This window comes from Penicillium antarcticum, assembly GCF_028974205.1.
Source record: "Penicillium antarcticum strain IBT 31339 chromosome Unknown utg000007l_segment0_segment0, whole genome shotgun sequence".
In the NCBI taxonomy this organism is placed as follows: Eukaryota; Fungi; Ascomycota; class Eurotiomycetes; order Eurotiales; family Aspergillaceae; genus Penicillium; species Penicillium antarcticum.
The window spans coordinates 966,000-991,876 of NW_026695305.1; the positions used below are offsets into that span (position 1 = coordinate 966,000).

General features: G+C 48.3%; 12 protein-coding genes across 12 annotated transcripts; 8 read left to right on the forward strand and 4 right to left on the reverse strand.

Annotated features, from left to right (window-relative positions):
- Positions 1-266: 266 nt before the first annotated feature.
- Positions 267-1,450, forward strand: N7508_007508 (transcriptional regulator family TF; the record flags this gene model as incomplete). The annotated part of the gene is made up of 6 exons (XM_058465572.1): positions 267-465; positions 533-646; positions 724-1,098; positions 1,142-1,228; positions 1,283-1,306; positions 1,377-1,450. The coding sequence occupies 6 exons, from the start codon at positions 267-269 to the stop codon at positions 1,448-1,450; spliced, it is 873 nt and encodes a 290-aa protein (XP_058317974.1).
- Positions 1,451-1,925: 475 nt separating this feature from the next.
- N7508_007509 (uncharacterized protein) lies at positions 1,926-3,845 on the reverse strand (the record flags this gene model as incomplete). The annotated part of the gene is made up of 1 exon (XM_058465573.1): positions 1,926-3,845. One exon carries the CDS (start codon positions 3,843-3,845, stop codon positions 1,926-1,928), a length of 1,920 nt encoding a protein of 639 aa, XP_058317975.1.
- Positions 3,846-4,776: 931 nt separating this feature from the next.
- Positions 4,777-6,516, forward strand: N7508_007510 (cytochrome P450; the record flags this gene model as incomplete). The annotated part of the gene is made up of 4 exons (XM_058465574.1): positions 4,777-5,152; positions 5,282-5,889; positions 5,953-6,063; positions 6,127-6,516. 4 exons carry the CDS (start codon positions 4,777-4,779, stop codon positions 6,514-6,516), a joined length of 1,485 nt encoding a protein of 494 aa, XP_058317976.1.
- Positions 6,517-6,923: 407 nt separating this feature from the next.
- N7508_007511 (uncharacterized protein) lies at positions 6,924-7,975 on the forward strand (the record flags this gene model as incomplete). Its single annotated transcript, XM_058465575.1, has 2 exons — positions 6,924-7,562; positions 7,628-7,975. The coding sequence occupies 2 exons, from the start codon at positions 6,924-6,926 to the stop codon at positions 7,973-7,975; spliced, it is 987 nt and encodes a 328-aa protein (XP_058317977.1).
- A 1,913-nt stretch (positions 7,976-9,888) lies between these two features.
- N7508_007512 (uncharacterized protein) lies at positions 9,889-10,316 on the forward strand (the record flags this gene model as incomplete). Its single annotated transcript, XM_058465576.1, has 2 exons — positions 9,889-9,900; positions 9,954-10,316. 2 exons carry the CDS (start codon positions 9,889-9,891, stop codon positions 10,314-10,316), a joined length of 375 nt encoding a protein of 124 aa, XP_058317978.1.
- A 360-nt stretch (positions 10,317-10,676) lies between these two features.
- Positions 10,677-10,963, forward strand: N7508_007513 (uncharacterized protein; the record flags this gene model as incomplete). Its single annotated transcript, XM_058465577.1, has 2 exons — positions 10,677-10,809; positions 10,881-10,963. The coding sequence occupies 2 exons, from the start codon at positions 10,677-10,679 to the stop codon at positions 10,961-10,963; spliced, it is 216 nt and encodes a 71-aa protein (XP_058317979.1).
- Positions 10,964-12,181: 1,218 nt separating this feature from the next.
- N7508_007514 (uncharacterized protein) lies at positions 12,182-13,196 on the forward strand (the record flags this gene model as incomplete). The annotated part of the gene is made up of 2 exons (XM_058465578.1): positions 12,182-12,822; positions 12,881-13,196. The coding sequence occupies 2 exons, from the start codon at positions 12,182-12,184 to the stop codon at positions 13,194-13,196; spliced, it is 957 nt and encodes a 318-aa protein (XP_058317980.1).
- A 514-nt stretch (positions 13,197-13,710) lies between these two features.
- N7508_007515 (uncharacterized protein) lies at positions 13,711-14,717 on the forward strand (the record flags this gene model as incomplete). The annotated part of the gene is made up of 3 exons (XM_058465579.1): positions 13,711-14,238; positions 14,327-14,426; positions 14,491-14,717. The coding sequence occupies 3 exons, from the start codon at positions 13,711-13,713 to the stop codon at positions 14,715-14,717; spliced, it is 855 nt and encodes a 284-aa protein (XP_058317981.1).
- An 817-nt stretch (positions 14,718-15,534) lies between these two features.
- On the reverse strand, positions 15,535-16,266 carry N7508_007516 (uncharacterized protein; the record flags this gene model as incomplete). The annotated part of the gene is made up of 3 exons (XM_058465580.1): positions 15,535-15,852; positions 15,903-16,141; positions 16,194-16,266. 3 exons carry the CDS (start codon positions 16,264-16,266, stop codon positions 15,535-15,537), a joined length of 630 nt encoding a protein of 209 aa, XP_058317982.1.
- Positions 16,267-17,327: 1,061 nt separating this feature from the next.
- On the reverse strand, positions 17,328-17,693 carry N7508_007517 (uncharacterized protein; the record flags this gene model as incomplete). The annotated part of the gene is made up of 1 exon (XM_058465581.1): positions 17,328-17,693. The coding sequence occupies one exon, from the start codon at positions 17,691-17,693 to the stop codon at positions 17,328-17,330; it is 366 nt and encodes a 121-aa protein (XP_058317983.1).
- A 748-nt stretch (positions 17,694-18,441) lies between these two features.
- N7508_007518 (uncharacterized protein) lies at positions 18,442-19,018 on the forward strand (the record flags this gene model as incomplete). Its single annotated transcript, XM_058465582.1, has 2 exons — positions 18,442-18,558; positions 18,605-19,018. The coding sequence occupies 2 exons, from the start codon at positions 18,442-18,444 to the stop codon at positions 19,016-19,018; spliced, it is 531 nt and encodes a 176-aa protein (XP_058317984.1).
- A 4,093-nt stretch (positions 19,019-23,111) lies between these two features.
- On the reverse strand, positions 23,112-23,718 carry N7508_007519 (zinc finger BED domain-containing protein; the record flags this gene model as incomplete). Its single annotated transcript, XM_058465583.1, has 2 exons — positions 23,112-23,649; positions 23,699-23,718. The coding sequence occupies 2 exons, from the start codon at positions 23,716-23,718 to the stop codon at positions 23,112-23,114; spliced, it is 558 nt and encodes a 185-aa protein (XP_058317985.1).
- Positions 23,719-25,877: the final 2,159 nt, after the last annotated feature.

Genomic DNA, 25,877 nt, shown 5'->3' on the forward strand with positions numbered 1-25,877 from the left:
TACAGCAATCACTCTATTTTCCCACTAGGCTCGGAGGATGGCCTCCATCATGTCTTTACAAGAGCCACTGATGCTGAATTTACGGCCCTGCCAAATTCTGGTAGAATTCGAGTGCACACGAGCTGCTTGAACCATTGGAATTTAGGTTACTGGGATGCCACTATTAATCAACTAAAAGCTGTGGTAAGTGAATTTGTCCAGAATTCTCGGGGCATGAGCACCGGGATGAGCTCAGAGGTGGGATTTACATTTTTCTAATACCGATCATGAGGCAGGCCAATTACGGCGCGCTGGCTACTCAAATGACACTCGACATGATCAACAACAACATGAACAACAACAATCCAACCCTGCATCCTCAGCAAAGACGGATGATAGATCTCTTCATGGTTCTTTATGGGACCTTCAAGTGGAATGATGTCGCTGCAAAGACAAGAGTCAGAGACCGCGCTATACGAGTGAATCGTAGGTTACAAATACCCATTCAGCACAAAATGCCACTGCCTCCAACCTTACGAAATAAATATTCTAGAAATGGCTGCTATTTTTGCGAGTGGTCTGATCCAAAACACGACCATCTGGAATTTCATTTGCGACGAGAGCGAATGGGTCCTCGACCCTAACGTCCCTTCTCATATCAAAAAAGGTGCGTATTATCCAGAAATATCCCTTCATTCGAACGTTGATCATCATGGAACCATATCTGACCTTTAATATGTGTAGAATATTGGATGACCAATGCCCTACCAGCTGGTCCTCGCAGTCAGAAAAACAGCACGTCTCTTTGTACGATTCCAAACGGTTTTGCGGCTGGATACGGCGGTGGACAAGCGGAAGCAGTGACGTTAACAGCCGCTCACACTCCGGGTCAACCTAGTTGGATGGCATTTTGTGCTGGGGTGTGGTCTGTGTTGCAATTTCAGACGAAAGTCTGGTTTCAACCTGCAAAGAAAGCAGCAGTTGTGCAAAACGGTGATTTTCTTTATCACATGATACACAACACACCGGAGCGACTCCTCGCGCATGAATTCACCCACGGGCATACCCAATTTGGTGCTTATCGTGCAAGTACTCCACGATACGACTTCCAACATATCGGTCTGCTAATGAATGGTTCTTTAAATTGCTTTAGCGGATATAGCGTATGGCTGGGGAGAGATCGTTGCACTTGCTATAAAAGACAACGCTCAAACTGATGCTACCCAGTCACTGGCTGTCATAAATGCTGGTACAGTTTCTTTTTCTGAAATATTGACTAGTGAATCGTGCTAATTATCTCCAGATACTTTCACATATTGGATCAATGGTAAGTTGCAGAAATCCTTATGGCTCCCTAAGACGACAGGCGCTACATTGAACTAACCACCGACGGCTAGGTGTATATTTGGAGATGTGCAACTTCCGTAGCGGGAGGTGTGAAGACCCTGATCAGGCAGCAAAAACGCCCTAAACCCCGGACTCTTCCCGACTCACCGTGTGCAAGCAAGTCTTCATCGGGCCTCTTCGTTTGTGAGGATCTCTGCTCATTTGGTATCCCCGGGGCCCAGTTTTGATCTTAGAGCATATTCATCTCTGTGCCTATTCATTCTAATGAGCAAGCGAAGTGTTCCAGTTGTTCCAAGGTTGGAAACGTTTCATGTGACTGATGTCCCTTTCACGTATCTTGATAGTAAACTTGGAACCTTTTTTCTTAGTATATAATGATAGAGCTCAATAATTCTGCGAATAATTGAGATAAATTCAAGCTGACATTTTCCTAATATCGATGACATCCAAAAGGACATCCCCAGGGCGGCTTCTTGTTCCTTTTGCAGTCACAGTCTAATCTAGTAGATGAGCCGCTGTCCTTCCCTATCATCTCGTCGAACCAATCCGCCATTTCTAGCTTCCATCAGTAACTACAGAGTGTAAATTGGGAGGTACCACTAACCTTTGTCTTCCTTGCGGTTAATAATGCGATCGGCCGGGCAGCTAGCAATTGGCCTTAACCGGGAAATCCAATCCTTCAACGAAATATTGGCTTTGTGAATGTCAAAATCCACTTTGCCCCTTTGTTTATCTGCACTGTCGATTCTTTCGAAATCGTAATAATTGTCGTCACAGATAATATCTTCCAGGGAGAGTGTTTCTAGAGATAACTCGTTCCGTAAAAATTTCAAAAAGCTGGGCACAGAAGTGATCTTTTCTTCGTTGCGTTTCCATGCCATTACGGTTTCCCGGGTGGGACAGACAAAACCTCCAGCTGTTTCGGATGGCTCATATGGGTGATATGTAGACATCCACTTTCTGCTCCAATATTCTTCTGTCGACGCCTCAGAGGAATCGGAAGCCGAGGAATGCTGGGGTGATTGGGGTGCACTTTCGGCTGATGCTGTTTCTGATGCTGGTAGGACTGATAGAGGGGCTGGTCCATATTCTTGTGGGGATACAGTCGGTCTATACGGTGAAGATGTTGAAAATGATGGCGGTGTTGGTTGAAATGATGGGACTGTAGGTCCATATGATTGCAAGTTTGGTTGATATAATCGGACTGAAGGTCCATCGTATGGCGAAGTTGGTTGGTATGGTGGCACGGTAGGTCCATCGTATGGCGAGGTTGGTTGGTATGGTGGCACTGTAGGTTCATCGTATGGCGAGGTTGGTTGGTGGGATGGCACTGTGGGTTGATATAATGGCGATGTATATCGGACAGATCTTTCATTTTCCTGGCGGTCAGGGGACTCAGCATCTTGTGATCGAGGATTTTCTGTGGCTCCTGACTCCTCGCTGCGCATTCTAACCCGTTTGACTGTAAGAGTGACCAGACCTTTCTTGACACTGAGCAAAAGTGATCTCAAAGAGCTGAAATCGATATCAAGCTTCTTTATATGAAGGTTTCGGAGTCGAGTGAAGCTAATGTCATGGAACATGTTTCCAACGTAGCTTTTAGCCGGATAGGCATGCATGTCATCTTGAACAAGATCAAAAGGCATATGATGTTGCGACAGGGTCAGTACTTCCAGTTGAGGTGCAATCTTCCTGAAAAGCTTCAGCCAAGCCGCCTCATCGAGATCGATGCATAAATGAAGATCCTCGAGGTCTTCTAAAGTAGACAGTAGAGAATCAAATTGCTCTTCGGAGAGGGCAATCCTGGGGCCGATATCACAGCAGAATTTAGAATCGCAAGTGGATAGCTTTCGGGGTCTGCAGCTTGAGCCACATAACGCAAGAAAAAGCTTTGATAACGCCAAGGAGTTCAGTTTCCGTATCTGACTATCCTGGTGGGTGCGCGTAGACTCTTGCAGGCTGTAAACATCGAATCGAAAGTCGATGCGGCTCATCATCTGTCGCCTTCCGAGGAATGGAACTGTCTGCTGTCGGGGGTCAAGCAAAAATTCCGTTCTGTAATGTGCGAGTCCGATTGTTTGGATGTTCTTGAATCGATCCATACATTCCCGAAGTCGAAGACTGAACGTTTCTGATTCCAGCAGGTTGCGATTGTCCGCAAGCATGTCTTTTTGGACAGCACGCCGGCTTTCCAGCTCGTCGCCTTTGACCTGCCGGCAGCTTTTTGACGATATAGATATCATGCCGAGGGACCCTTCAGCGCCATCGAACACCACAGGAATCATCCATAGCTCTTGAACGTGCTCGCGGAGACCATTTGACTTGGATAGTGCTTCCAGTTCGTGGAGACCTTCACTTGTCACAATGAAACGAATTTTTCGGAAATAGGTCTTCCCAAAATTCTCCAGTGAGTTTTGGTACAATGCGCGACATGATAACCTCAGAGCGACCAATTGCTGGTAATCCAGATGGTTACATATTTTTGAGATCAATTCGACGGGCAGGACTGCAATGGACATTTTGGCTGCGCGCGCGACGTTCGAGGTTGAGAACAGTAATACCAAAAAGCTCGGATTGTTATCCGCATTAGTGAGTAGGAATCGTAGAATAATTGCTTTTCAAGTTCCGAAATTCACGAAAAACATGGAGTTCAGTGACCGGGAAAGTCAGACAATGGTGTATGCCAGAATTTGTGCGAGGTAGAAAGCTTTCCAAAGGTAAGGAGGAACAGGAACAGAGGCGAGAATTGTGATTCCAGACGAGGACTAGCCCTGGAGCCCTGGAGCACCCAGGTGGGCCGGACTAGTAAGGGGTACTGCACACATGTACAAGGCAGTCTGTCCGGTACCTGGGACGGGTACTGATACCGGTTGGTCGCCCCGGTATCACAACCGAAGCGAGAAATGGAGAGCCACGTGATACGCGCACCGCAAACACGTGATCCATCTATCTCTTATATAATCACAAAGCAACCCCGCACGTGCGGGCCCGGGGCCAGCAGGTCACGTGCCACATTCCATGCCTCAATTGTTCAAGTACATTCTCGGGCAATCTTCTAATATTAAGTTTGTTGTCTTAAGTTCAAAGCCAGTCAAATCCCGAGTGACTACTTTCCAGCCGAACACGAGAAGCTAATTCTCTAGACCCTGCAACCCCAGGAACGAGTCATGCCGGTAGACTGATCTCCCCGTCTGTCGATCTCTCTTGGCGGCCCCGGGGGCATTTCCGGGCTGTCCGATCAGCAGAACACGTATTCTTCGGATGTTTCCTATTATGGACTCACCTAAAAGGAACATGCTGAATTACTTTTTGATCTCTGCTAATTGGCGGTGATCAAATTACTGACATAATGCATGAACAAAAGGGCCGTCGTGTTTGTGTTTGGTACCAGCCCAAGTTGCCCAACTCACCTCTCTCAGCACCCATTGAACACGAAAGATTGAAGCCACGATGGGCCTTTTGACACTGCTGCAACGTGCCAGCTTGTCACACCTACTGGCATTCGGAACGACAGCTTTTATCGCGTATTGGATTTCGGTCTACATATACCGCGTCACTCTACATCCGCTCGCGAAATTTCCTGGCCCGAAACTTGCAGGCGCGACCTTCTGGTACGAGTCCTACTACGATCTATTTCCTCACAAGCTGCGTTTCCTCTGGAAAATCGAGGACCTGCACAATCAGTACGGACCAATCGTACGAATCAATCCACTCCACATCCACATCCGAGACCCGGAGTATCTTGACGACATCTACGCCAGCGGACGCCGCAAGCGCAATCGTGATGAGTGGTTTTTCGTTCCTCCAAGACTAGTCCGATGGGATGGTCATTGTTCAACACAGTCGATCATGATGTCCACCGGGTGAGGCGCGCTGCGCTCAGCCCGTTCTTCAGCAAGCGATCAATCCAAGCTCTGGAAGGCCGCGTCGTGGGAAAAAATCGATATTTTGATAGATCGAATTGCGGAAGCCCGCAAGACCGGAGAAAACGTGAACTTGCTCTTTGCCGCAGGTGCTCTGACTATGGATGTCATCTCTGCTTATGCATTTGGAAAAGATTGGAACAAGTTGGGTGAGCCCGACTGGGCCGAGGAGGAGCTTGAGGGCTATGCCAAGATGGCGCAGATGGGACCTTTTGCTCGTCAATTCCCATGGGTAGCGAAAGCGGTCATTATGTTGCTTCCACCTAAGTTGGTGACGAAGCTCAGTCCAGCTGCTGCCCTTGTACCACGGAACAGAGCCCTGTTCAAGGACATGATACAGACTGCAGTCGAAGAGGAACAGAACGGTCAGCTTGACAAATCTGCATCCCGGTCTATATTCCAGGATATTCTTCAGAGCAACCTACCGCCCAGTGACAAAACCCCTGCTCGCCTTTCGGCGGAGGCGGGCTTGCTTGTCATGGCGGGAACTGAAACGACGGCGAGATCATTAGCCGTGATTCTGTTCCTGCTTCTTGACACCCCACATGTCTTGGATCGAGTGAGGAAGGAGCTGGCGCAGCATATGCCTCGGCCTGATTCGCGCATTTCACTTGCTGAGCTAGAAGCCATTCCGTATTTCGTGAGTTGATGCCGCCATGAGAATGATTCCCACGACAGCATATGTATTAACCATGTACTCTAGTCTGCTATGATAACCGAAGGCGTGAGGCTGTCTCACGTTGTTTCGAGTCGTATGCCGCGATACGCCCCCGAGGAAGAGCTCAAATACAAGGATTGGACGATTCCAGCTGGCGTAAGGAGAATAACTCAAACCCCTATTCAGCTCATGTTGCTAACAGACCAATCAACACAACAGACAAGTGTCATGCAATCACACTACCTCCTTCATACTGATCCCACAATCTTCCCAGAACCATATACATTCGAACCACAACGGTGGATTGACAACCCTTCGTTAAGGGCAAACTACTTCTTGGGTTTCGGCCGGGGTACCAGAGTGTGTCTCGGTATCAATCTTGCTAACGCAGAGTTGTATCTCACAGTCGCCTATATCTGTGCCCGCTTCGACATGGAGCTATTTGAGACTGAAAGGGGGCGTGATGTAGATGTGGTCATGGATTCTGTTATTGGACAACCTAGTCTGGAGAGCAAGGGGATAGGGTCAAGATCACAAGAGACAGACTCAAGGACGAGCAAGCTTAGAGGGTGTTGGATCGTCCAAGGCTTTGACGATCGATATCATTGACACCGACAAATGAATTTTTATCGCATTTCCGAAGTCACAGCCGTGGGCTATAATTGCGCACACAGAGTGCGTTTCCCTGCACAGTGCACGTGGGTTGTAGTCCTTAGTCCCTGTATCTCAGCGCCTGGCCATAGAAACTAAACTGGCCCATGATTCATGTCGTTTGCTGAATATGGAAGGTCTCCATTCAAGAATAATTTCCCTTCCGAGTTAGATCCGAGTTGATGTAATTTACCTAACCGGGAAGGCTCTGCCATCTCTCAAAGCGGTTATACCCATTCAGGCGAAATGTGATGGAGCTGACTTGATTGATCGACATACAATGCGCGTATATCTCATGTTGGTGATCTCCCGAGAAAGCTCTTCACACTCTCCCCTCTCAGAACTGTCGGTGATTTTGTAAAACAATGACCAACTACACGCTAAAAGGCAAGGTAGCCCTCGTCACCGGCGCTGGGTCGGGTATCGGACATGCGACTACTGAGCTGCTCCTCAAAGCAGGTTGCTCTGTGATGTTAGCCGATTTGAATCTCAGGCCCGAAGCCGAGTCGACATTGAATGCGTATGCCCACTCGACAAGTCAGCCCGGAGCTCCGAGCGCCTTGTTCCAGAAAACCGATGTCACAAACTGGGCTCAAATCCAAAGCCTGTGGGACAAAACACTCGAAGACTTTGGTCGAGTCGACATTGTTGCAAGCGTGGCGGGTGTTTATGAGCCACCCTGGAGCAGCTTCTGGAATGCGCCAGGCATCTCGGCTGAATCTCGCGATCCTGCTGATGCGACAGTCGGCCAATACTCTACGATAGCCGTGAACTATGTGGCGCCTGTACGTTTGGCGCAGATTGCCATCGACTACTGGACTCAGCACCGCGAGATCGAAGGTAACTTCTTGGCAGTGGCCAGTCTCGCGGGTTACCTGCACTCCATCGAAACGCCCCTGTATATGTCAAGCAAAGCGGGACTCATCAGCTTCGTGAAGTCAATGGGCGCGCTTCGCGACATCTGTGGGATCAGATTCGCTGCGTTGTGTCCCGGTGCAGTCCTTGTAAGTTAAGGCCCATTCGGATACAGCGTGAATGACCCGTCCCCAGGCCGAGGCTGACAATACAGACTCCTATATTCGAACCCGAGTGGAACAAGAAAGTGACCGAAGATGATGTCACTCTTTCGCCCCATGAGTGTGCTGAAGTCCTTTTGCGGGTGCTGCAAGAGCCCCAATGGGGAAATGGTAACATCGTCGAGACGCAGAAGGTCGGTAGCAAGGACTCATTTGAGATCGACGTTCGTGGTGTCCATATGGAGGCTTTGTATCCCAAACTGTTTGGACGTCCGAGCGAGAGGAGCAAACGAAATTTGTTAGCTAGTTTCTTAGCTATTGGTGCAAGGGCCTTTTCGCAACCTTACACCCCACAACCTCCACCTTACCGTCCAACCGAACTCCCCCACACCGCAACGTGAAACCCTGTTGTGCTGTCCACGTACTAGTTGTAGTAATTGAACCGTTGAGATTGAGGCTTCCGTTAGACTTGCTTTCGAGGGCTGAGCCCACAACATTCAGACGAGAGGAACTGTAACCTTTGGGTTGATTAGATTGTTGAAGATCGTCATACTGTACCTGGACAAAATTGAACTATGGTCTCCCACAGCGACTCAGGCAGCGATAGGTAATCTGTTAAAGCCAGGGTGTTGAAATCGGCGGTGTCAAACGGTCTTATCTTGAAGGTCCAACGACAACGGGCGTTGGATTGAGGAGGACAATTAAAACAGTAGCGTTGATAGCGAGGGCGCTTAGTGTGCATGAGAAAGAAGCATATAAAGTTTGAAAAGAAAGAAGGCGCAGATGACGACAGCGTTTAAAAAGCGGAGCGTGTAGTACGAAAGGAAGCTGAGAACGAGGGAAGCGTTTATGTGAGAACATTTAAGTGAGAACGTTTAAGTGAGACCGGTTAAACAAAGCACGTTTAAGCACGTTTAAGCACAAGCGTTTTTGTGAGAACGTTTTTGTGAGAACGTTAAATCAAGGCACGTTTAAGCACGTTTAAGCACAAGCGTTCAAGTGAGAACGTTTAAGTGAAAACGGTTAAACAAAGCACATTGAAATAAAGCACGTTTAAACACAGGCGTTTATGTGAGAACGTTTAAACAAACAAAGCACGTTTAAGTGAGCACATTTGAGTGAGAACGGTTAAGTGATAACGTTAAATCAAAGCACGTTGAAAGAACGCATGTTTAAACTCAAGCGTTCAAGTGAGAACGTTTAAACAAAAAGCACATCGATAAGGAAAGCGGAAGTCGTTGGTTGGTCAAGTCGGTGGTTGTTGAAGAAGCCTTCAACGATAGTGCCAGCACGTTCTTCGATCGTGTCCAAGTATTGCTTCTATTAGGTCTACCTCAGAGAGACCTGCCATCTAATGCGGTGATATCTCAACGGCAGTTACTTTACCGCACGGTCACCCCGCCATTACACTCTTCTTAAACGATACACGTGCATGTGCCACGCATACTTATAATTGGATCTTCTTCAACTATATTGGCCATATTCTTAAAACGGTCATCCTTTATGCCCTGTGGGCCATCCAGGGCCATTCCACCACCGATTTCCCTCGCATGGAGTAAACCACCGCTAGTGACCTGCGAGTCAGTTCGGTGAGGCTATTGACGGGCTTTAGTCATCTTCAACGGTCACAGTGACATCCTGGTAAAAGTCAGTAGCCAAACACGACATTCCGGTATTTCACTCACCGTCCAGTAATCTCGAGGAAAGGAGGATTGGAAAATCCGTCGGTCGCCTTGACGAGAGTGGCGGACAACAACAATGTGTACTACCTCCAGTCCCACCCTCTTTAGGATTCTTGATAGGAGTGTAGGCATGGTCTCACAAGTAAAGAAAGGACTGCAGATACAATAGAACTGAAATGATATCTAGTAATCTATCCGTGCCTGGGGACAGCTGTGTGCGCTATGACAAACTAACAATCGCTGCTCTATAGACTTATATGTATATTGGCATGAACAAGATTATGGTCATCTGCGCCATCGATAATCTCGCCGTGGCTTCTTCTCGTGTCTCTGTGACGGTCACGTCACCACGTCGACATGGTATGTAACCTTGCACGGAGAGACGACAGCGTGTTCTTTTTCGGGCCCGTTCAGCGATCCGGTCTTCAACGTAAAGGCCGCCCTGGCCCGCAGAAACCAACGTTGTCAAATCGACAATGCCTTGGTCGCCTGGTCAACTAAAGCAGTATAACTGTACTAATTTGCTTGTCTTCCAGATAAATCGAGACTACAGGGCTTGATTCATTCGATCATCATAGTTTCAGGACCTACCTGGTAACACTCATTTTTCCTTGAGCTCAGCCAGCTAAGCCATGGATGCTCCAGTCAGTACAATACCACTGCAGTATCTCTGACAAGGCTCTCCTAACTCCGACAGGAAACACTTCGTATCCTTGCCGCAGTGAATTCGCGGGCAATTCGTGCAGAGAAGATGCAGGGAAAGCTCGACCAAGACCTGACCACCACGCGGAAGGCCCTGACGCAGGTCACTGACGAACTAGAGCAAGTGAGCAAATTGGCTGATCTTATTTATGAGGTCAGCCAGCGGATGGGAGCTGTAACGGACTATCTTCTGAAAGAACACGGTATCCAAGAAAGTTCCCGAGGCTCGGAGTCATTTGAGGTCATACTCAACAGCGTGGTCGAGAAAACAGAGGCGCAGGAGCCTAGAAAGGATGCAGAAACGGTGGACGTCGGCTCGAGAAGCAATGTTTCAGGACCCGCAGAAATGGGCAGCTAAGTTATACTTGGATAACGGTCAACCAACGTGTAAATATTACCTACATGCTAGCCGTTGGGTTTCCTGCGGGCTCGCGCATTTACCCGTGTTTGTCAACGAGATCGAACTCCGCACTACATAGCATGACAACTCGCTTTGTTCCTTTGATTAAGGCAGTATAAGAGGAAGCTAATTCTGCTCTGTTGTTTATTCCTGGAAGTCTATAATCTCGGTCTCCGCGTATTGTATAGTACAGTACACCCTTCTTTAGTAGTGATGAAAGATCGAAAGCATTTATCCCGTGCCCGTGCACTCACGCGAGATTTAGAGCGGGCAATGGATAAATTCGAACCAGCCCTTGCCTCAACTACATCGCAAGCCATGCCGGTGGCTGGTATCCTTGGACCCGCGTTCGAATATGACCGTGCGCGGAGGTCGACTGCCCCATCTCCAGAGATGATGCCCACTCCGAATCTCAATCAAGACAAGGGTGACTTGGAGTATTCAAAGTCGGGTAGGTCAATTCGGTGGGCACTGTGGATCGTTCCACAATGTATATTTTTTGACTGTTCTTCTTAACAACAGATGCACGGGATGGTGGACAACCCTCATTGGCGGATTCTGTCGACAAGGCTGCGGAATGGCTCGAGCAACTTTGTCGTGTTTGAGTTGCAGAAGGGGTGAGCAGGGCCATTGGGGTAGTGAGGATGATGCACTCTGTCATGCTACCAATGTTGTGCTCGTGCACTATCGATTTCGCAGGGAGAGGAGACCATCGGTAGCGACCACATGACCTTGGATCCCTTCTGACACGAGAACCCAATCCAACGCATCAAAAGACAACTTCTAGCCGTGCCTTGGTTGTAGCCTTAAATGGGGCTTCTTTGGCCTTCACAATGTCATCCTGATGTCTTTGTCTCTGACTTCGAAACACCAACGTAACCGGCGTTCCAGGAATCAATCCAGCGCGTTGTATGGATGCCGCAGGAGATGATATAGCTAAACGATGCTGTACCAGTTGATCCATGTCATAGATGCTTGGATTTAGGGTTGTGGGAGTAATGTCTGCTTGATTGAGCTTGGCATTCCATTCTTGAATCCATCGTTGAGTACACTGCTTGGCTCGGGAGTTATCGGGCCTGCATTTTGCACATAACATAGATTTTGCTGCACTCATAAGAACTGATTCAGGAGGAAGGCTGTCAGGGTCTCCTCGGAACAGGCCTAATTGGATCGCACTATTGATACGAGAAATCTTTGGCACGTCGTTCCGACATTGAATTCCATCGTCCCTGAGGCCCTGGCATGTTGGTTGATGGTAAGGGTTTCCAACAATCTGGCTGAGTGTCGATTGAAAGATAGAGTCCCGATGCATGTTGAAAGAGAGCTGAACCGGAAAATAGTACATTTGCAAAAGAGGATGACACTCATTATATAGCGTCGTGGGTAGTAAAATACCTAGATTGAGCAAAAGTACCTCAAAAGCCACCAGGTGGAACTCCTGTGACATCAGGCCAGGTCATGGCTCTAGTCTTGACGAGAGAAATGAGCAAAATGATTTCATTGCTTAATTATCTGGAGATTCATTGAGTTCCTCGGGGTAAATGATTACCGCAAGCTCAACTGCTCCTAGGGCCATGGTCGACTGCTCCGGGATGTAGGTACAACCCACCCGTTATCTCAATCAGCATGTGCTAGCGTTATCGCCCTCATAGCCATTCATTGTATCTGTTTCAGCAGGCAGCATTGCGTATGTTATTTGGGAGACTCCAAGAATAGACTTGTGATTTATGAATTTAAATACTCTTGCGCGCTCGAAGAGACCGTCTTCATCAATCTCTTTTTCTCGAGCTCTCTTGCCAAATCAACAACTATCTATACTCATCATGCCGTCATCTCAGGAGCGATGGGATCCTCTGGTCATCTGTGAAATGGGTCTTCGCAGGCACCAGCAGACTTGTTGTGGCCTCACCAAGAAAGGGACATATTGCAAACTCTACCCGACAGTGAATGACGTTGATGAAGGTCGCAATAAGCTGAAAGCCCTTGCTAGAAGGCAATTTGATCCTTCCGCCCTCCCTATCCTGCGCGACATTGCGTCTCACTTTCTATGTCGGCGATGGCATCGGACACGCCAGGCCGACCAAATCGGACAACAGTGGTATGATGCGGCTGTCGGTAATCTGCCTTACATACCAGTGGCTGCGCCTGTGCGACCGGAGACAACCCGTATCACCAGACGACATGTCACACGCGATATGCTGCGAGAGAATAATGTACCCTGGCGAATTTCCTCAACCCGTCCAGCCACTTATTCTATTGAACGCGGATCGCACTCGTTGTGGCTCAAGAGTTTCAACGAGTGGCCCGCCTCAGAACACATGAATTGCCTGATCTGCCTCCAGGAAGCCCAAGCCGAGCCTGTAGTTCTGAAATGTGGAAGATGCGTTTCGTTTGTCCATTTGGATTGTATGGAAACTTGGCTCGGAATTTGTCCACCTGGGAATAATCCCCCTTGTCCAATATGGTACGTCAATTAACACTCTTTGATTGTGGCTTGTGTGCTGTCGCTGACTGAAAAACAGTAAACATAACGGAGCTTTTGACGCGTTCTTTTGCTCCTTGAGGATAGACGGCCCTAGTGGTGAAACACGGGTCGACGGATCGGTGTCTTCCGAGCAACGTATCCATCGATCAACCCGTTCCGTTGACCGTTCCGTGGATAGGTCCTCTCCGGATCGCTCGGCCACGGATGGGTTAGCGGTGGAAAACCAACCAATTGTATCGACTCAACGACGGTCAGCTCGACTTGCACAACAAACCGACCCTTCAGGGTTGTCTGACCTATCTGAGCTCCGTCGGTCGGCGCGGAGGGGACAGCCTCCAGAACGATTCCAGTAGTGGGGTGTGGCACGCATGGTTTGGTGAGGGAGTGAGGTAACGATACTGAGGGAAAACCCGGGCATGCAGCGATATCCCGCCTCCTTCCAGTGCGCATTTGTTGTATTCAATCAACATCAATCCTAAATCATCCATGCCAAGAGCAATGCGTCGTTTGTTGGAGTGTCTTGTCGCGTGTGTACTTACTACGTAGCAAATTCAAGATGTTGGCCCAATGATACAGTACTCCGGCACTGTCCGAGCTAAGGGCATTTTGGCTGTTTCTTTCATGTCCACGAACCACCATGTATGGTGCACCCTCCCTATTTCTTGTGTCGTTGGATGGGTTGCAGATTATAATTCTGTCAACATGTGACGAGGACAGGCCTTGAACGACCCGCACAAAGAGTTGCCATCGCTGTGCAAGCAGACGTGTCCCGGATCAGATTTGCAGACGCTGGAGTATAAAGTGATCGCACCATAACCTGGGTACATATCACTGAACTGGCAACCCTCTCCATACGGCGCCTGCAAAATGGACACCAATCAGGCTCACCCCGCTCGACCACGGACTATGTGGCTTGGTCCAAAGCGAAAGCGCGATTTGGATCTCGAAATCGAACAGGCCTCTCGTTCACGGCCATGCCCATCCGACTCCCAGCCCGAAACATTCACCGCAGGATCCCCCTTGGCTCGTCCCGCTCCCATTCAGCGAAAGAATCCAAACGTAGTACCAAAGATCCGACAAGTCGACGAAGATCCATGGCTGACCTACGAGTCGACCGTTCAAATTTTCGGGCGGCCAATCTTCCTCGCCCGTCTCCGAAGCAACAAGGCCGAGTTGGTCAACATCCAACGCCTTGAAAAGGAGCCCTCTTCCGCCGAGTCGTTGGTGGAGACGATGCACCAGGTTGCCCATCGAAGCTTCCCCAACCTACTCGAGCATTATCGTCATGGAGGTCAGGATTTCCTGGTGTGGGAAGCGGTTGAGTTATCCGTAGGCCAGGTACTGGGGTCGCGATGCTCCATCGACGAAGGAGCCCTCGCCGCGATTGTTTGGCCGGTGGGTGTGGGGCGTGCGGGCTGTTTCCCTCCTCTTTCCGAAGGAAAGGGTCACTGCTATTGAGAAACTGATGGCTAATGATTATTAGGTCCTGAAAGGAATAAAGCATCTCCGTGGGCAGGGCAGAGTACTGGCTACCATGAGTGCCGACACGATCTTTCTCACGGAGTCCGGTATCGTCAAAATTGGTGAGTGAGGAGCAGTCTAGGTTGCGAACACCTTCGGGGGGTGATACTGACGAGGAATGTGTAGCGGGGGCGGAGCACAGTTGCCAAATCGACGCGACCGAGATGGACGCCGCAACTCTGAAGCTGATGGCCCTGGCCGACGTGGTCCAAAGCTTGATGACAAGAAGCTCTCCGGGAACAAAATGGAGCCCCGAGGCCCAGAGTCTCCCCGAGGCCCAGAGTCTCCCCGAGGCCCAGAGTCTCCCCGAGGATCTGAACCGACTGTCGGTTGATGAGCTGCTGCGAGTGTGATCCCACCTGTCTGTCATGCAAGACTGCGGCTGACCAGGCAGAGCAAATTCTTCGAGCAATTGGGGGCTGGGGGGGAATTGAAAATGCTAGTGAACGTGGTAAACAAAGATGCGTGCCACGAAATTGATTTTCTCGGCTGCGCATGAGAAGCGCATGATGTTCGCGCGTAGTATCCGTGCGGGAAATCCCGTCGCGTGGATGTGGTGTCTTTGCCGTGAAAATCTAGCCGCATTAGGATTGTCTGCGTAGAGACCTCTGATATACTTTCTGATGTCGCTCAACTTGGTCACTGGAGTAACTTCCCTGCAAAGTTTCTTTCTGCTTGGTTTTTTGGGGTTGCGAGGTATTGATCAGGTCACTCCCCACGGCTTGGCGTTATTGGGCGAAACTCTTCTCTTAATCCCAAGTATATATATATCTCTATGATCGTCTCCTTTTACTTTTCTGTCTAAACCCAAAACGCACACTTGTCGTTGCTAGAACAGCTCATCCGCGGCTGATCCTTCTCAGGAGGTTTATATATCATCAGTGATAGCTTATCGACGCGTGAAAACGCGTGGTGGTTGGGGTACAGCCGCGTTTTCACTATGAAAAATATGAGATTCCTATTATGGGGGTTCAACTTGGGATCCACCCACTCCTGCTTGTCGAGGTTACGATAAGATAAGTAGACTCGATAAGATAAGTGGGAATTCCTACGGATGCTCGCATCTGATGTGCTTACAGTACATAAGAAACAAACAATGTGTCAGCAAGTCAGTCCACCAGAACCTCTCCTCAAGGTTTACGGTGCCACTTCGCGAGATATTCCCTGACATCAATTCCGATCGCGTTCTCCCGCCGGCGAGCTACTGTTCTGGTTCCCATGGCTTTGTAAAGCCTTCATCGCCTCGGTGACTCCCTCTCTGACACGCGTCAATTCAGTCTCTAGCCGACTGGTTCGGAGTGAGCTGGCTTCAAGCTCAGTCCGAAGCCGACGAGACTTTTTCTGAAACCGATCGCTTTTGCTGTGCGCGTCGTCTAGCCGGGCCCGAGTACGATCGAGCTCAACCCCCAGCTCGCGGTTCGCGCCTTCCAGTTGGCGGATTTTTGCTGTAAATGACCCGTCTTCTTCCTCATGCGCGCTTACATCTTCCTATTTCTTTGTTTAGTGCCGGGAAATCTGGCAGGTAGAGGATATCTCACATCTTCCCCTGGATCATCGTCCCGCCCCGAGTCAGAATCGTGCAAGGTCTGCGGTGTAACTGCTTCGAGCGACCGGCCCAATTCTTCACATATAGCTCGAAATAGACCGACGGTCCCATTGCTTAGGCTCGACTGCAATAATGATTTCTTGAATTCCGTCACTGACCAGGCGTATCCGTCCTCGACTGGTGGCTGGTGGCGAACTTCGCTGGGTGCAACATCAAGGCCAAGTCGATTATCTGAAATTCGTCAGTTCCTCTCCATAGGATGCCTGAGACGGGAAAAAGGTACGGATATGTGCAGATAGCGCCTCTCGACATTGCTTTCTCATCGCGGCGCGCGTTTCGTTGCTTTTGAAAGCCATTTCTTTTTCTTTTAATGCGGGTGAATATACGAGACTAATCAGCTACGTTTTTAATGACTGACTATTTCCTCTGGACAGAAGTTGTCTTAGAGACGCAATATCCGTGAAGACCGGTCGACGGTTCGTTGAGCATCATCTGTCGAAGTCCACCGAACGGTTAGACTTCAAACGGATTAACGGATTGACGGATTGACGGATTAGTGGGGATGAACGGATTTCAACGGTGATCCCCAAAGAGAGCAGCCCTTGGCACTACGGCTCTGACTACATACTACTGGCCAATGGCCTCCAGATTGAACATGAACGATGGTTCAACCACTCGGTGGTGGTGGACCAACGACCAGTGATCCCATGACCACCAACCCAAGCAAAGATTGTTTAGAGAGCTGGACACGGCCAAATCGTGTCGGCTACATGTACGAGATAGGATTTGGCTGTTGGTCTGCCTATATGAAGCAGAGGGCCATCAAAGGCCTGACCGCACAGTCGAAACATTGCACAACTATTCACATGCAGCTCGTTCTTAGTCAAAGCAGATCCGGTTATTTTCTTCCCCATATCGCTTGACGAACTCGGAGCATCTACTAACAGCATACGTCATGAATCGTCCACAATAGAAAGCGATAGGATAGCCGCAGATGACCCCTCCAACGATCCCCCAACCACCCTTAGCGACCAAAATCGAGCTCGGATCGGCAATTCGCTGGCAGCTTAGCTATTTGTGCATTGAACGGACGAATGTCCCAACAAGGAGCCAGGATAGACTGTTGACTTCCTTTGTAGCAGACTTCCCGCTCTACACCACCATCTGAACATAACCGACTGTCAGTCATTCTTGGCTTCTACGACGTCAAGTTTTCAGGCTCTACGGATATTTGCAGAATCTGAAAAAGTGGATGCGAAATAGAAACATCATCGGACTTGCATATCTCATTTTCAGGCAGATCTGGTCCGCCTCAGTACACTATAGCTCATAGTAGACACTTTGGCTCCATACATAGCATCCTTCTTACTCAATTCACCATATCAAGAAATATAGTCTCCATATTCAACCGTTCTGTCTAAGAGAGTCGTCGATGAGGTTTAGGGCGCAGTCGCTGCATCCAGCCGAGTCGAGCTTGTTCTCTGTCGGCGTTCTCCTTTAGCTGCTTGTGTCCTCGCCCCTCGCCATCTGGATTGGGCGTTGAAAGAGACGTCCACCAAGGCTCTACGGGCCCAGGATCAAAGTACTCCTGTCGGAGTCGTAGTCGGAGAGTGGTTTTCTTCTCCAATGATGGCTGAGTCCGGAGTCGTCTGGTGCTCGTTCTGCCTTCAGAACGCTGATTACGACCCTCCTCCGTCTTTCTCGCCGACCTTTCTAGCAAAGGTGTTGCCTCTGAAACATCGTCAGCGCTCTGGTGCATCCTTTTGCGTGCGGCGTGGGCCATTATGATTGAGTGCAAGAGGTAAAGAACGCTAGTATGCAGGGCTTCTGGATCTTTCAGATAGCCTTATATCTACAATATAAGCGACCAAATACCTTTCTCCGACTCGACAGTTGGGGGAATGTCCTCAATAAATTACGGTTTGATGCTCACTGCATCGTTCTCGGTCAGAGTATCGAGTCGATAAACCGAGGGGATGGTGTTATAAGAAGAAAATAGCTCTTCATCCTCTCTGCTAGGTTGGGGAGCAAAACTGGGAATTGGTATAATCTCCTTCTTGCAGCCCCGTAACAGTCAAGCTTGGCGACCAGGTTAGCCCACTTCCAGCCTATCCTGTTGAGATCAAAATTGAGGGCAGTGAATGGATTCGTTTTTCTTTTCGGAACCGGAATACTCAAGGTAAGTCGGGGTGGTTCACAGAATGAGGGTGGTACACGTACCCAGAATTGCCTTTTAATGATGGCTAACTAAACAAAGTTCGAACCCTCGTTGGTATGGAATGAACACATTATCAGATACGCATATCCGATGACCTGGGCGCCTTCTACGGTTTACATAAACGGAGTGGTGTGCCCGTATCACGACCGAAGTCTGGCAACAAAAGCGAGGTACGATGCACAATCAACGGAATTGAAAAGTATCACTGCTTCAAGGACTGATCCATAAATTAATTTTGTACGACGATGTGAGCCTATAAAGAGGCCGTCGTCCTTCGAGGTGTAGATTCAAGTCTCGCATTCAAGCATCGATCATGGACACCTCTGACAAGTCCCCAGAGACAAACGAGATACAAGCCTCTAACATTGTACAGCCAAGTACGATTGAAAATGGAACAACAGCAAACTCGCAGTGTGAAGCCGGTCATCTTGTGAGTTGCGGCATATAATTACGGAGAAACCCACTGAATCCTATAGCCATTCATATCCTCCGCGTCGGAAGGCGAGAAGCGCGCCCTGGCAACAGAGGCTTTCCAGCCTGCCATTGAAATCCTAGAACGAATGGAGCAAGAAGACCCAAAGCTGGCTATCCAAGCTGCCCGTCTTGTGGGGCTCTATCGGCGCCTGTGGGAGTCGTGCATTTCCAAGCACCATGCCGGCCAAAGTCTTGCAGCGGATAACAACGAGCTGCGTATCACCAACACCCAGCTGTTTCGGGAAAGAGAGAACTTAAAACAGCAGCAGAACAACCAGATCGCGCGCTTGACCCTTTTTGAAGAGGCCCTTGGCAAAGTCCGAGAAGGGATCGTTGGCGTCCTCAAAGACTGGGATGGCTGTGCCGAAGGAGCCACATCGGTTTCGTGGGAAGGGGCACCTCTAGGAGGTCAATGATTGGTCATTTTTGGTTTATGGACTAGAAAACTAGGAACTGATGATCAGCGCAAAACGATCTGAGAATGCACATGTGCTTTCAATCAATGTTCCTCGTGCGCGTAGACCCCAATTGATGTATTTTAAATTTCAGTCTAAAGCGTATTTAGGGTACATACCTCGGAGCTGTTGATAGACGCTAATTGGGCGAACCAATTGGGCTCTTGATAACGGCACTTTCTATGGATAGCCCTATAAGGTACTAGATACACCATGACAGGTAGCTTGAAGAATAGAGACGAAGAAAAAATGTGAGTATGAGCACCGTAAGTCCAGCACATGTACCATAAGAAAAACTACAGTTGTGTTTCCAGCTAGCCCACATCAACATAGCGAAACGAGAGGCAATTTGAGATTGCAGTAGGGTGTCAACACAGAATGGTATGTAAGAGCGCTCTGTTATGATCTTATCTCCCAAACTCAGAGCATATATGGTCTCAGCATAGTTATTTAGAAGTCCACCAGCCCCAGGGTGCCACTATATATTCCCAGGATGTTACTGCATTGTTCCAGGACGACAGATAGTGGCCCCAGGAGACTATTGTGCTCTTTCCAGGATCCCATTGTCTCCTGGGAACACCCACGAGCGTTCCTAGAAACCATTTACATGCCCTCTGGGAACCGAACGCATGCTCCCAAGGAAACCAATACCCATTCTCAGAAGTCTCCAGCTTCGGCATTAGCCTCTGAAAAGAAAAGAAATGTGTAGCTTTCGGACAGCGTCCACGCACCCAAGCTTCAAGTACATAATTGGACCCTCGGCCACGCATTTTGACAGTGTCTATCACTAATATTGCAAAAGGTCTTAGGAAAAAAAGAGTCAACTGTGGGCCTCTCGTAGAGATGGACAGTATCTTGAGATAAATAATAAACACCAAGAACAACTATAGTTGACTTCGGATTCCCCAAGCTACTGTACCCCAAGAATAATGACAAACCACATAACTAATGCACTCAGGAGAAAGTCAGGACTAGGCATGTTTGTAGTGCGTACGATGGTCTGCCTTCCATAAGGCAAATGGCCTTGAAATTTTGCAGCACCGCACGCAGTATGTCACGCAGGCTTTCGGGTTTCTGATTTGATGTCAATGTACGTGGAGCTGCTTTTACAAATGAAATGCGGCCAATAAGTGCGGGCAAGAGAAGAAGAAACGATTAACTGGGCAAAATTATAGTGTAAAGACTCCGTTTGAGGAGAAATGATGTTGATGAAGGACAAAATGCAACGGTCATTTGGATGTTGACCGAATGTATATTTTCAACGTTGCTTTTCTACGATATGAGCAATACTGTCCAGTAAATAAGAACAGAAATATGTGGTACCAGACCCATAGAAAGCTAGAAGTTCAACAAGCAAGCAAATTTTGCAGCCGGGAAATACATGGTTGCCTACGGTCGAAAAGAATAAATAAACGGATTCATTTATTGTCTTGTTAGACACAGTGAAAGAAGTAAGGTGTTTATTGAATATTATTGGCCAGGCAACAGTCTCCACTCTAAATCACGCGCACTTCCTAATACCCAGATAGACCTCTTCAACTCCCACGGGACTGGTCCCAAGGGACCAGTCCCATGGGACTAAATGGGAGTGCAATGGGACCAAACCTCGGTCCCATGGGCGGGACCAAGACCCTGTCGGACTCCCATGGGACTAAAGGAAATCCCCATGGGACTAAAGTGTCAGCAAAATCGTCTCACCTGTGCCTTGCATAACTTATACAGCTTTGACTGTTTCTTTCAGTATTAGGCTTACAGCCTACGGGCTATAACTGAATGAACGGGGTCCAAGCAAATAGTACAATAACATAATAATCTGGGTTAATTCTTCGTCCAACATTCACATATAATACGTAAAGTCCTCATCCTCTCGTCTTGGACGCTTCTGCCTACTAGATACTCGTGTCTGAGTACTACTTCTAGGCAGAGGCTGAGCATCGTCATCAAATTCCGCCTCATCACCACCCTCCTGGCCCTGCTCGGGAGTACACTGTCGTCTCTTTCCCAGTGCCCGTTGAGTTAAGGGTCGTGTCTGTAACTCAACAGAAGGCTCATCCGGAAACGATAGTGATTCATCCTCTTCGTCATCACTAATCGGATCAGGAATTTGTTGAGGAAGGTCAGCTTCTTGACGCTCGTCTGCCTCTTGCCGTTCTTCAGAGGTGAGAGCTACGTCTTCTAAAGTATCGTCTTCTTTATCCTGCTTGTCGAAGCATCGGAATATCATAATATCTTGGATTGTTGCGGCATTCAGTGATCCCCGGCGATAATGACAGACATCTCGAGCCGAGTTGAATACACGCTCGACGCCTGCACCAGTTGCAGGAATAGAGAAAATATCCCGTGCAACCCTTGCGAGTGTTGGAAATTCACGCTCGTGCTCTTTCCAGAAGGTTAGTGGAGCGATTTTCTTTTGGCCTACATCGCATGATAAGTAAAGACAGGTTGAAAGAAAGGGTTTCGTGACGCTTACTTGTCCCAAGATACTCAGTCAATTCATCATTGGTATTTGTATTCTCTCGAGAGGAGACATCAAGCATATCCTCATCAAAAAGATCTTCCATATCATCTCTATTCGTTTGTGGGGGGTGTTGGTGCGGCCGCTGTGCATCGGAAGTAGGCTTTTGGTAGGGTTCCATGAACTTTTGAAGGCATTCCTTGTATGTCTGACGAGACTCAGCGTCATCGCCATATTCTCCTCTGGAGAAGAACTGTAGCTTATGCTGTGGAGCAAGAATAGTACCGATTGCATAGAGATTTCCATGCACTTCCGCAGTCTTCCTATAGTAGAGCTTTAGCTTCTCCCTTCCTGCTTCAAGGGCATGAAGCATTGCTTGTTTCCAAGGAACTTTCTTCTTCCAGAGTCGTCGCATTGACCCCTCGAGGTGATCAAAAAGCTGGTAGTAGACCCGAAAGACATTATGAACAGTGACCTCCTTCGTTTGAGAGAGACGAGTCGTGAATGTATAGAAGGGATGTGTGATGCAGAGAAGATAATCAACTTGTCGCCATTCCTCTACGTTGAGCTTGAATTGAGATTGCGTATGTAGCTCGCAGTATTTGTCAAACGTCGTAGAAAGGCGCTTTGCGCGTCGAAGCATAAGGAATGTTGAATTCCAACGAGTCCTAACATCTTGAAGAGGAACAAGCTTTGGATCATCTGGCTGAAGACTGAGAAAGGCCTCCCTTCGCTGAGGGCTAGCATTGACGAATACAGCAAATCCACGAATCTGGCTGATTGATTAGCAATATGTATATAAGTATGTAGGGGGAGGGGTTACCTTTGAAAGGGTATAGTTAATATCCTGTTCACCCCGACTGCTGCGAAGGGACTGTTTTTGAGAATCCGACCAGACCCTGCCTGGGTTATCATTTTTTGGGTTGGCTTTGATCCGACCACGAAGATCCCGAAGACTAAGCTGAATGACATGAGCTAAGCATGGTATCCGGACAATAAGTGCCTGATTAGGTAGCCTGAGTGACTGGATAGACTCCTGGATATTTTCGATCAAGGTATTGTTGTTCGATGCGTTATCTGTTGTAATCGCTAGGACGCGATTGACAATATCGTACTTTTGAAGTAATTCCATCAGAATGGTGCTTAAATTTACACCAGAATGGGCACCATGGAGCGGCTCAAAGCCAAGCAGAGTCTCGCGATACTTCCAGTCTTTGTCGATAAAATAGCCAGTGATGGCCATAAAGGCTTGCTGAAACGGGGATGTCCAACAGTCGAGGGCAATCGAGAGCTTTGCAGTTGGTGGAAGGTCCAGGAGGACTCTTTCCTGGCCCTCTTTAACCATCGACTGGAGGCGGCGACGCGCAGTCACTGGGTTGAGTAATTGCGGCGTTGACGGGGCTAACTGCGCCAACTCAATGAGTTCTGCAAAGTCCTTATGGGCCAGAAACTGGAACGGAAGCGAAGATTTAGCAAGCAAGATCACTTGCTTACGTGCCCATTGTTCCTGAGTGAACACCCTCTTAGGCTGCTGAGGACTGAGCTGAGACTAGAGGTAATATTTTAGCCGTCGAGACTTGGAAGGATTCCTCATAGAACTCATACTGCAAACTCAAACGATTGTTGGATACCTTGCTGCTGAGACTGATCACTTGTGACTCTACGACATGAATTTGACCCGAGATGACGTTTCATGGAGTTTGTTCCATCCCCCTTCTCCTGCGGATGGGGAAGGACTTTGCCACATCTTCGACACATGACTTTTGCTTCTCCAGTAAGCTGATGAGCCACCTGGTCGAAATTATCCCAAACTTCCGAAGAATGTTTCGACTTCCAATTGATTCTCTTGCCATTGCCCTCCACGGTCGCATATTGTGTCTGAAGCCACCAAGCAATGAATTGCTCCTTTGACATATCGTTGTAAAGCACATAAATCTTTTTCCGATCGGGGCCAACCCGTCGGAGAGACTCAGGATCTGAAATCGGCTGGGGGACTTCAAACAGCGGAGCTGGTGTGTTCGTTTGATGTCTGTAGTTGAGATCGGGAGTGAATGACTGTATAGGGTCAGATGAAAGGTAAGGAAGGCTATCGAGATGTTCTTCGTAGCGGTTTGAAGGGCCAGCATCAGAAGACTGGCTACATTGATCCATGATACCGATCCCTGGGGGAGATAGCGAAGACTTACTTTGATTTCTCGCGAGGCATGATGGTATCTAGGCCACATTAGGCCTATTAAGCAAAATGACTATTTTCTCATGCTTGATGTATCACAAAGCTAGGCTCCAAAGATATGTCGCTGATTGGACGCAGCCCCTTAGTCCCATGGGGAATTCCCATTACTCCCACTACAATGCCCATTAGCTCCTACTGCAATCCCCACTAACCACACTTCATTCCCCACCAGTCCCATAGAAAATCCCCATCCTGTGGATTTGGGGGTCAGCCGCCTTCCCCAGCTGATTTCGTATGAAGTTTTCGTCCACCATGAGTTTTCTAGAGGGCTTGACCCAAGCCCTGGACAAAACTAAGTGTGAGATTAAAGATACCCAACAATTAATAGCATCTACTAAAGAATAAAAGTAAATTTAGAGGCATAAAAATGAATGTTCCACACTTCATGGTTGTTAAAGACATAGACCAACTATCCTCTAGTGAATATATATATTTTTATGGGAACACATAGCACGATTCGCGAATTTACTTTGAAAAGCCAAGGATATGTTTGAAACATCAAAAACCGAATTTCATATCTCTAGCAGGGAGAAACTATGTAAGTCCAAGGTAGTGTCAAATAATTTCATACGGGATCAAGATGAACAGTGTGAACCCTCAGATAGCTAGAACAGGTTTAAATAACAGTAATTTTGAATGAGTTGTCAGCGATTTTATCCATACCTTTTTGGTTATTTATGCAAAATCTAGGTCTCGGCGGGAAATTGGGGAATCCCCATGGGAGCATACCCCACTCCCATGGGAGGGACTGGAAATGCTAGGTACTCCCATGGGAGTGGGGTGCACTGGGATTTGGGACTAGGTCAAGTCTAGTCCCACGGGACTTGAAGAGGTCTATACCCAGACACCCCCCAAGTCGAATGTAGGAGTTATTCAACCTGCCCACCAAGAAAGCTGTCCACTTGGACAAAGCCGTGGCATGCCGACTCTTCTGCCATATTCCCTAGGCCTCTAATCCCTTCCTGTCCCTCTTAGTACCTTGCCGGTTATTTTGGGAAAAATAAAAATAAAAAAAAGGCTCTAGAGGCCAGAAATGTACGGTTGACTTGATACTTGCGGCGCAGTTAAGAGGTGAATGACTCCTGAAGATTGATCGATATGGCTGAGCGGAAGCCGCTGGGGAAGTGGTTCACCAACAGGACAAGTAGATGGAACAATCTTGTAGACGTAGTGGGGGGCGACATTCCCCATTCTCTTCCTTCAAATCACTTCAAACAGAACTTGTCATTGATTTTGTTGACAGTGTGGCTAGATCTGAGTTGAACTTTAGTCATGTATGACATAAGCTACCCGTTATCCCACAACCAGTCGATTTGTTTCGTCGGGGTAACTTCTGGGAGCAATCAATAGCGTGCCTGGGAGCATGGAATCTGCCATCAGATATTATCTGATTTTGACCTCACGGTATATATAGCTCCACCAAGAATCGGCGTGACCACCTACACTCTGTCATTGTTTCACTACCGCATTTTTTTATAGATAATAATTATGCGAAATACAACGTGTGAAACAGCTGCTAATCTTGCATTGTGGGGAGCAACGATAAACCCTCGGTTCAGGACGGATCTGAAGGCCAGTATTGGTTGGTTCAAACATTAGTTCGTCTGCTTTAGATGTTGCAGCGAAAGCTGCCTCGTGTTCTCCGTTATCTTGTCCATTTCGGCGGTCTTCCCCGGCTCGTACAAAAACTGTTGAACGACAGATCCCATACTGCGAGGTTGGAAGGCTTCAAGAGAAGGTGCGACTCTGCCGAGAATGGGATGCCTCGCTCAATCTGCAGAAAAGACAACCAAGGCTGCAGGTCACAGTCGAAGGAAACAAAGCGCCCGAACTTCCGAAAAACCCCAACAGATTGAAGCAGATTGGAAGATCCCACCTTGCAGGACGTGCTTCCAGACAAGTCGCGACTGCTTCCTCGTTAATCCAAACGACTCACAATGTGAGGGGTGCCGCAAAGCAAACAGAATGTGTAATTGGTCTTTGGACGGCGTAAAGATGCCAACGGCCCAAAAAGAAAAAAGAACATCTGAGCGACAGGCACGACATGAAAAGCTCGGATTTGTGCCGGTTCCTCGGGATCAGAAATGTTACCGGTGCGCAGCAAAAATAGTGGCATGCGATGGGAAGATTCC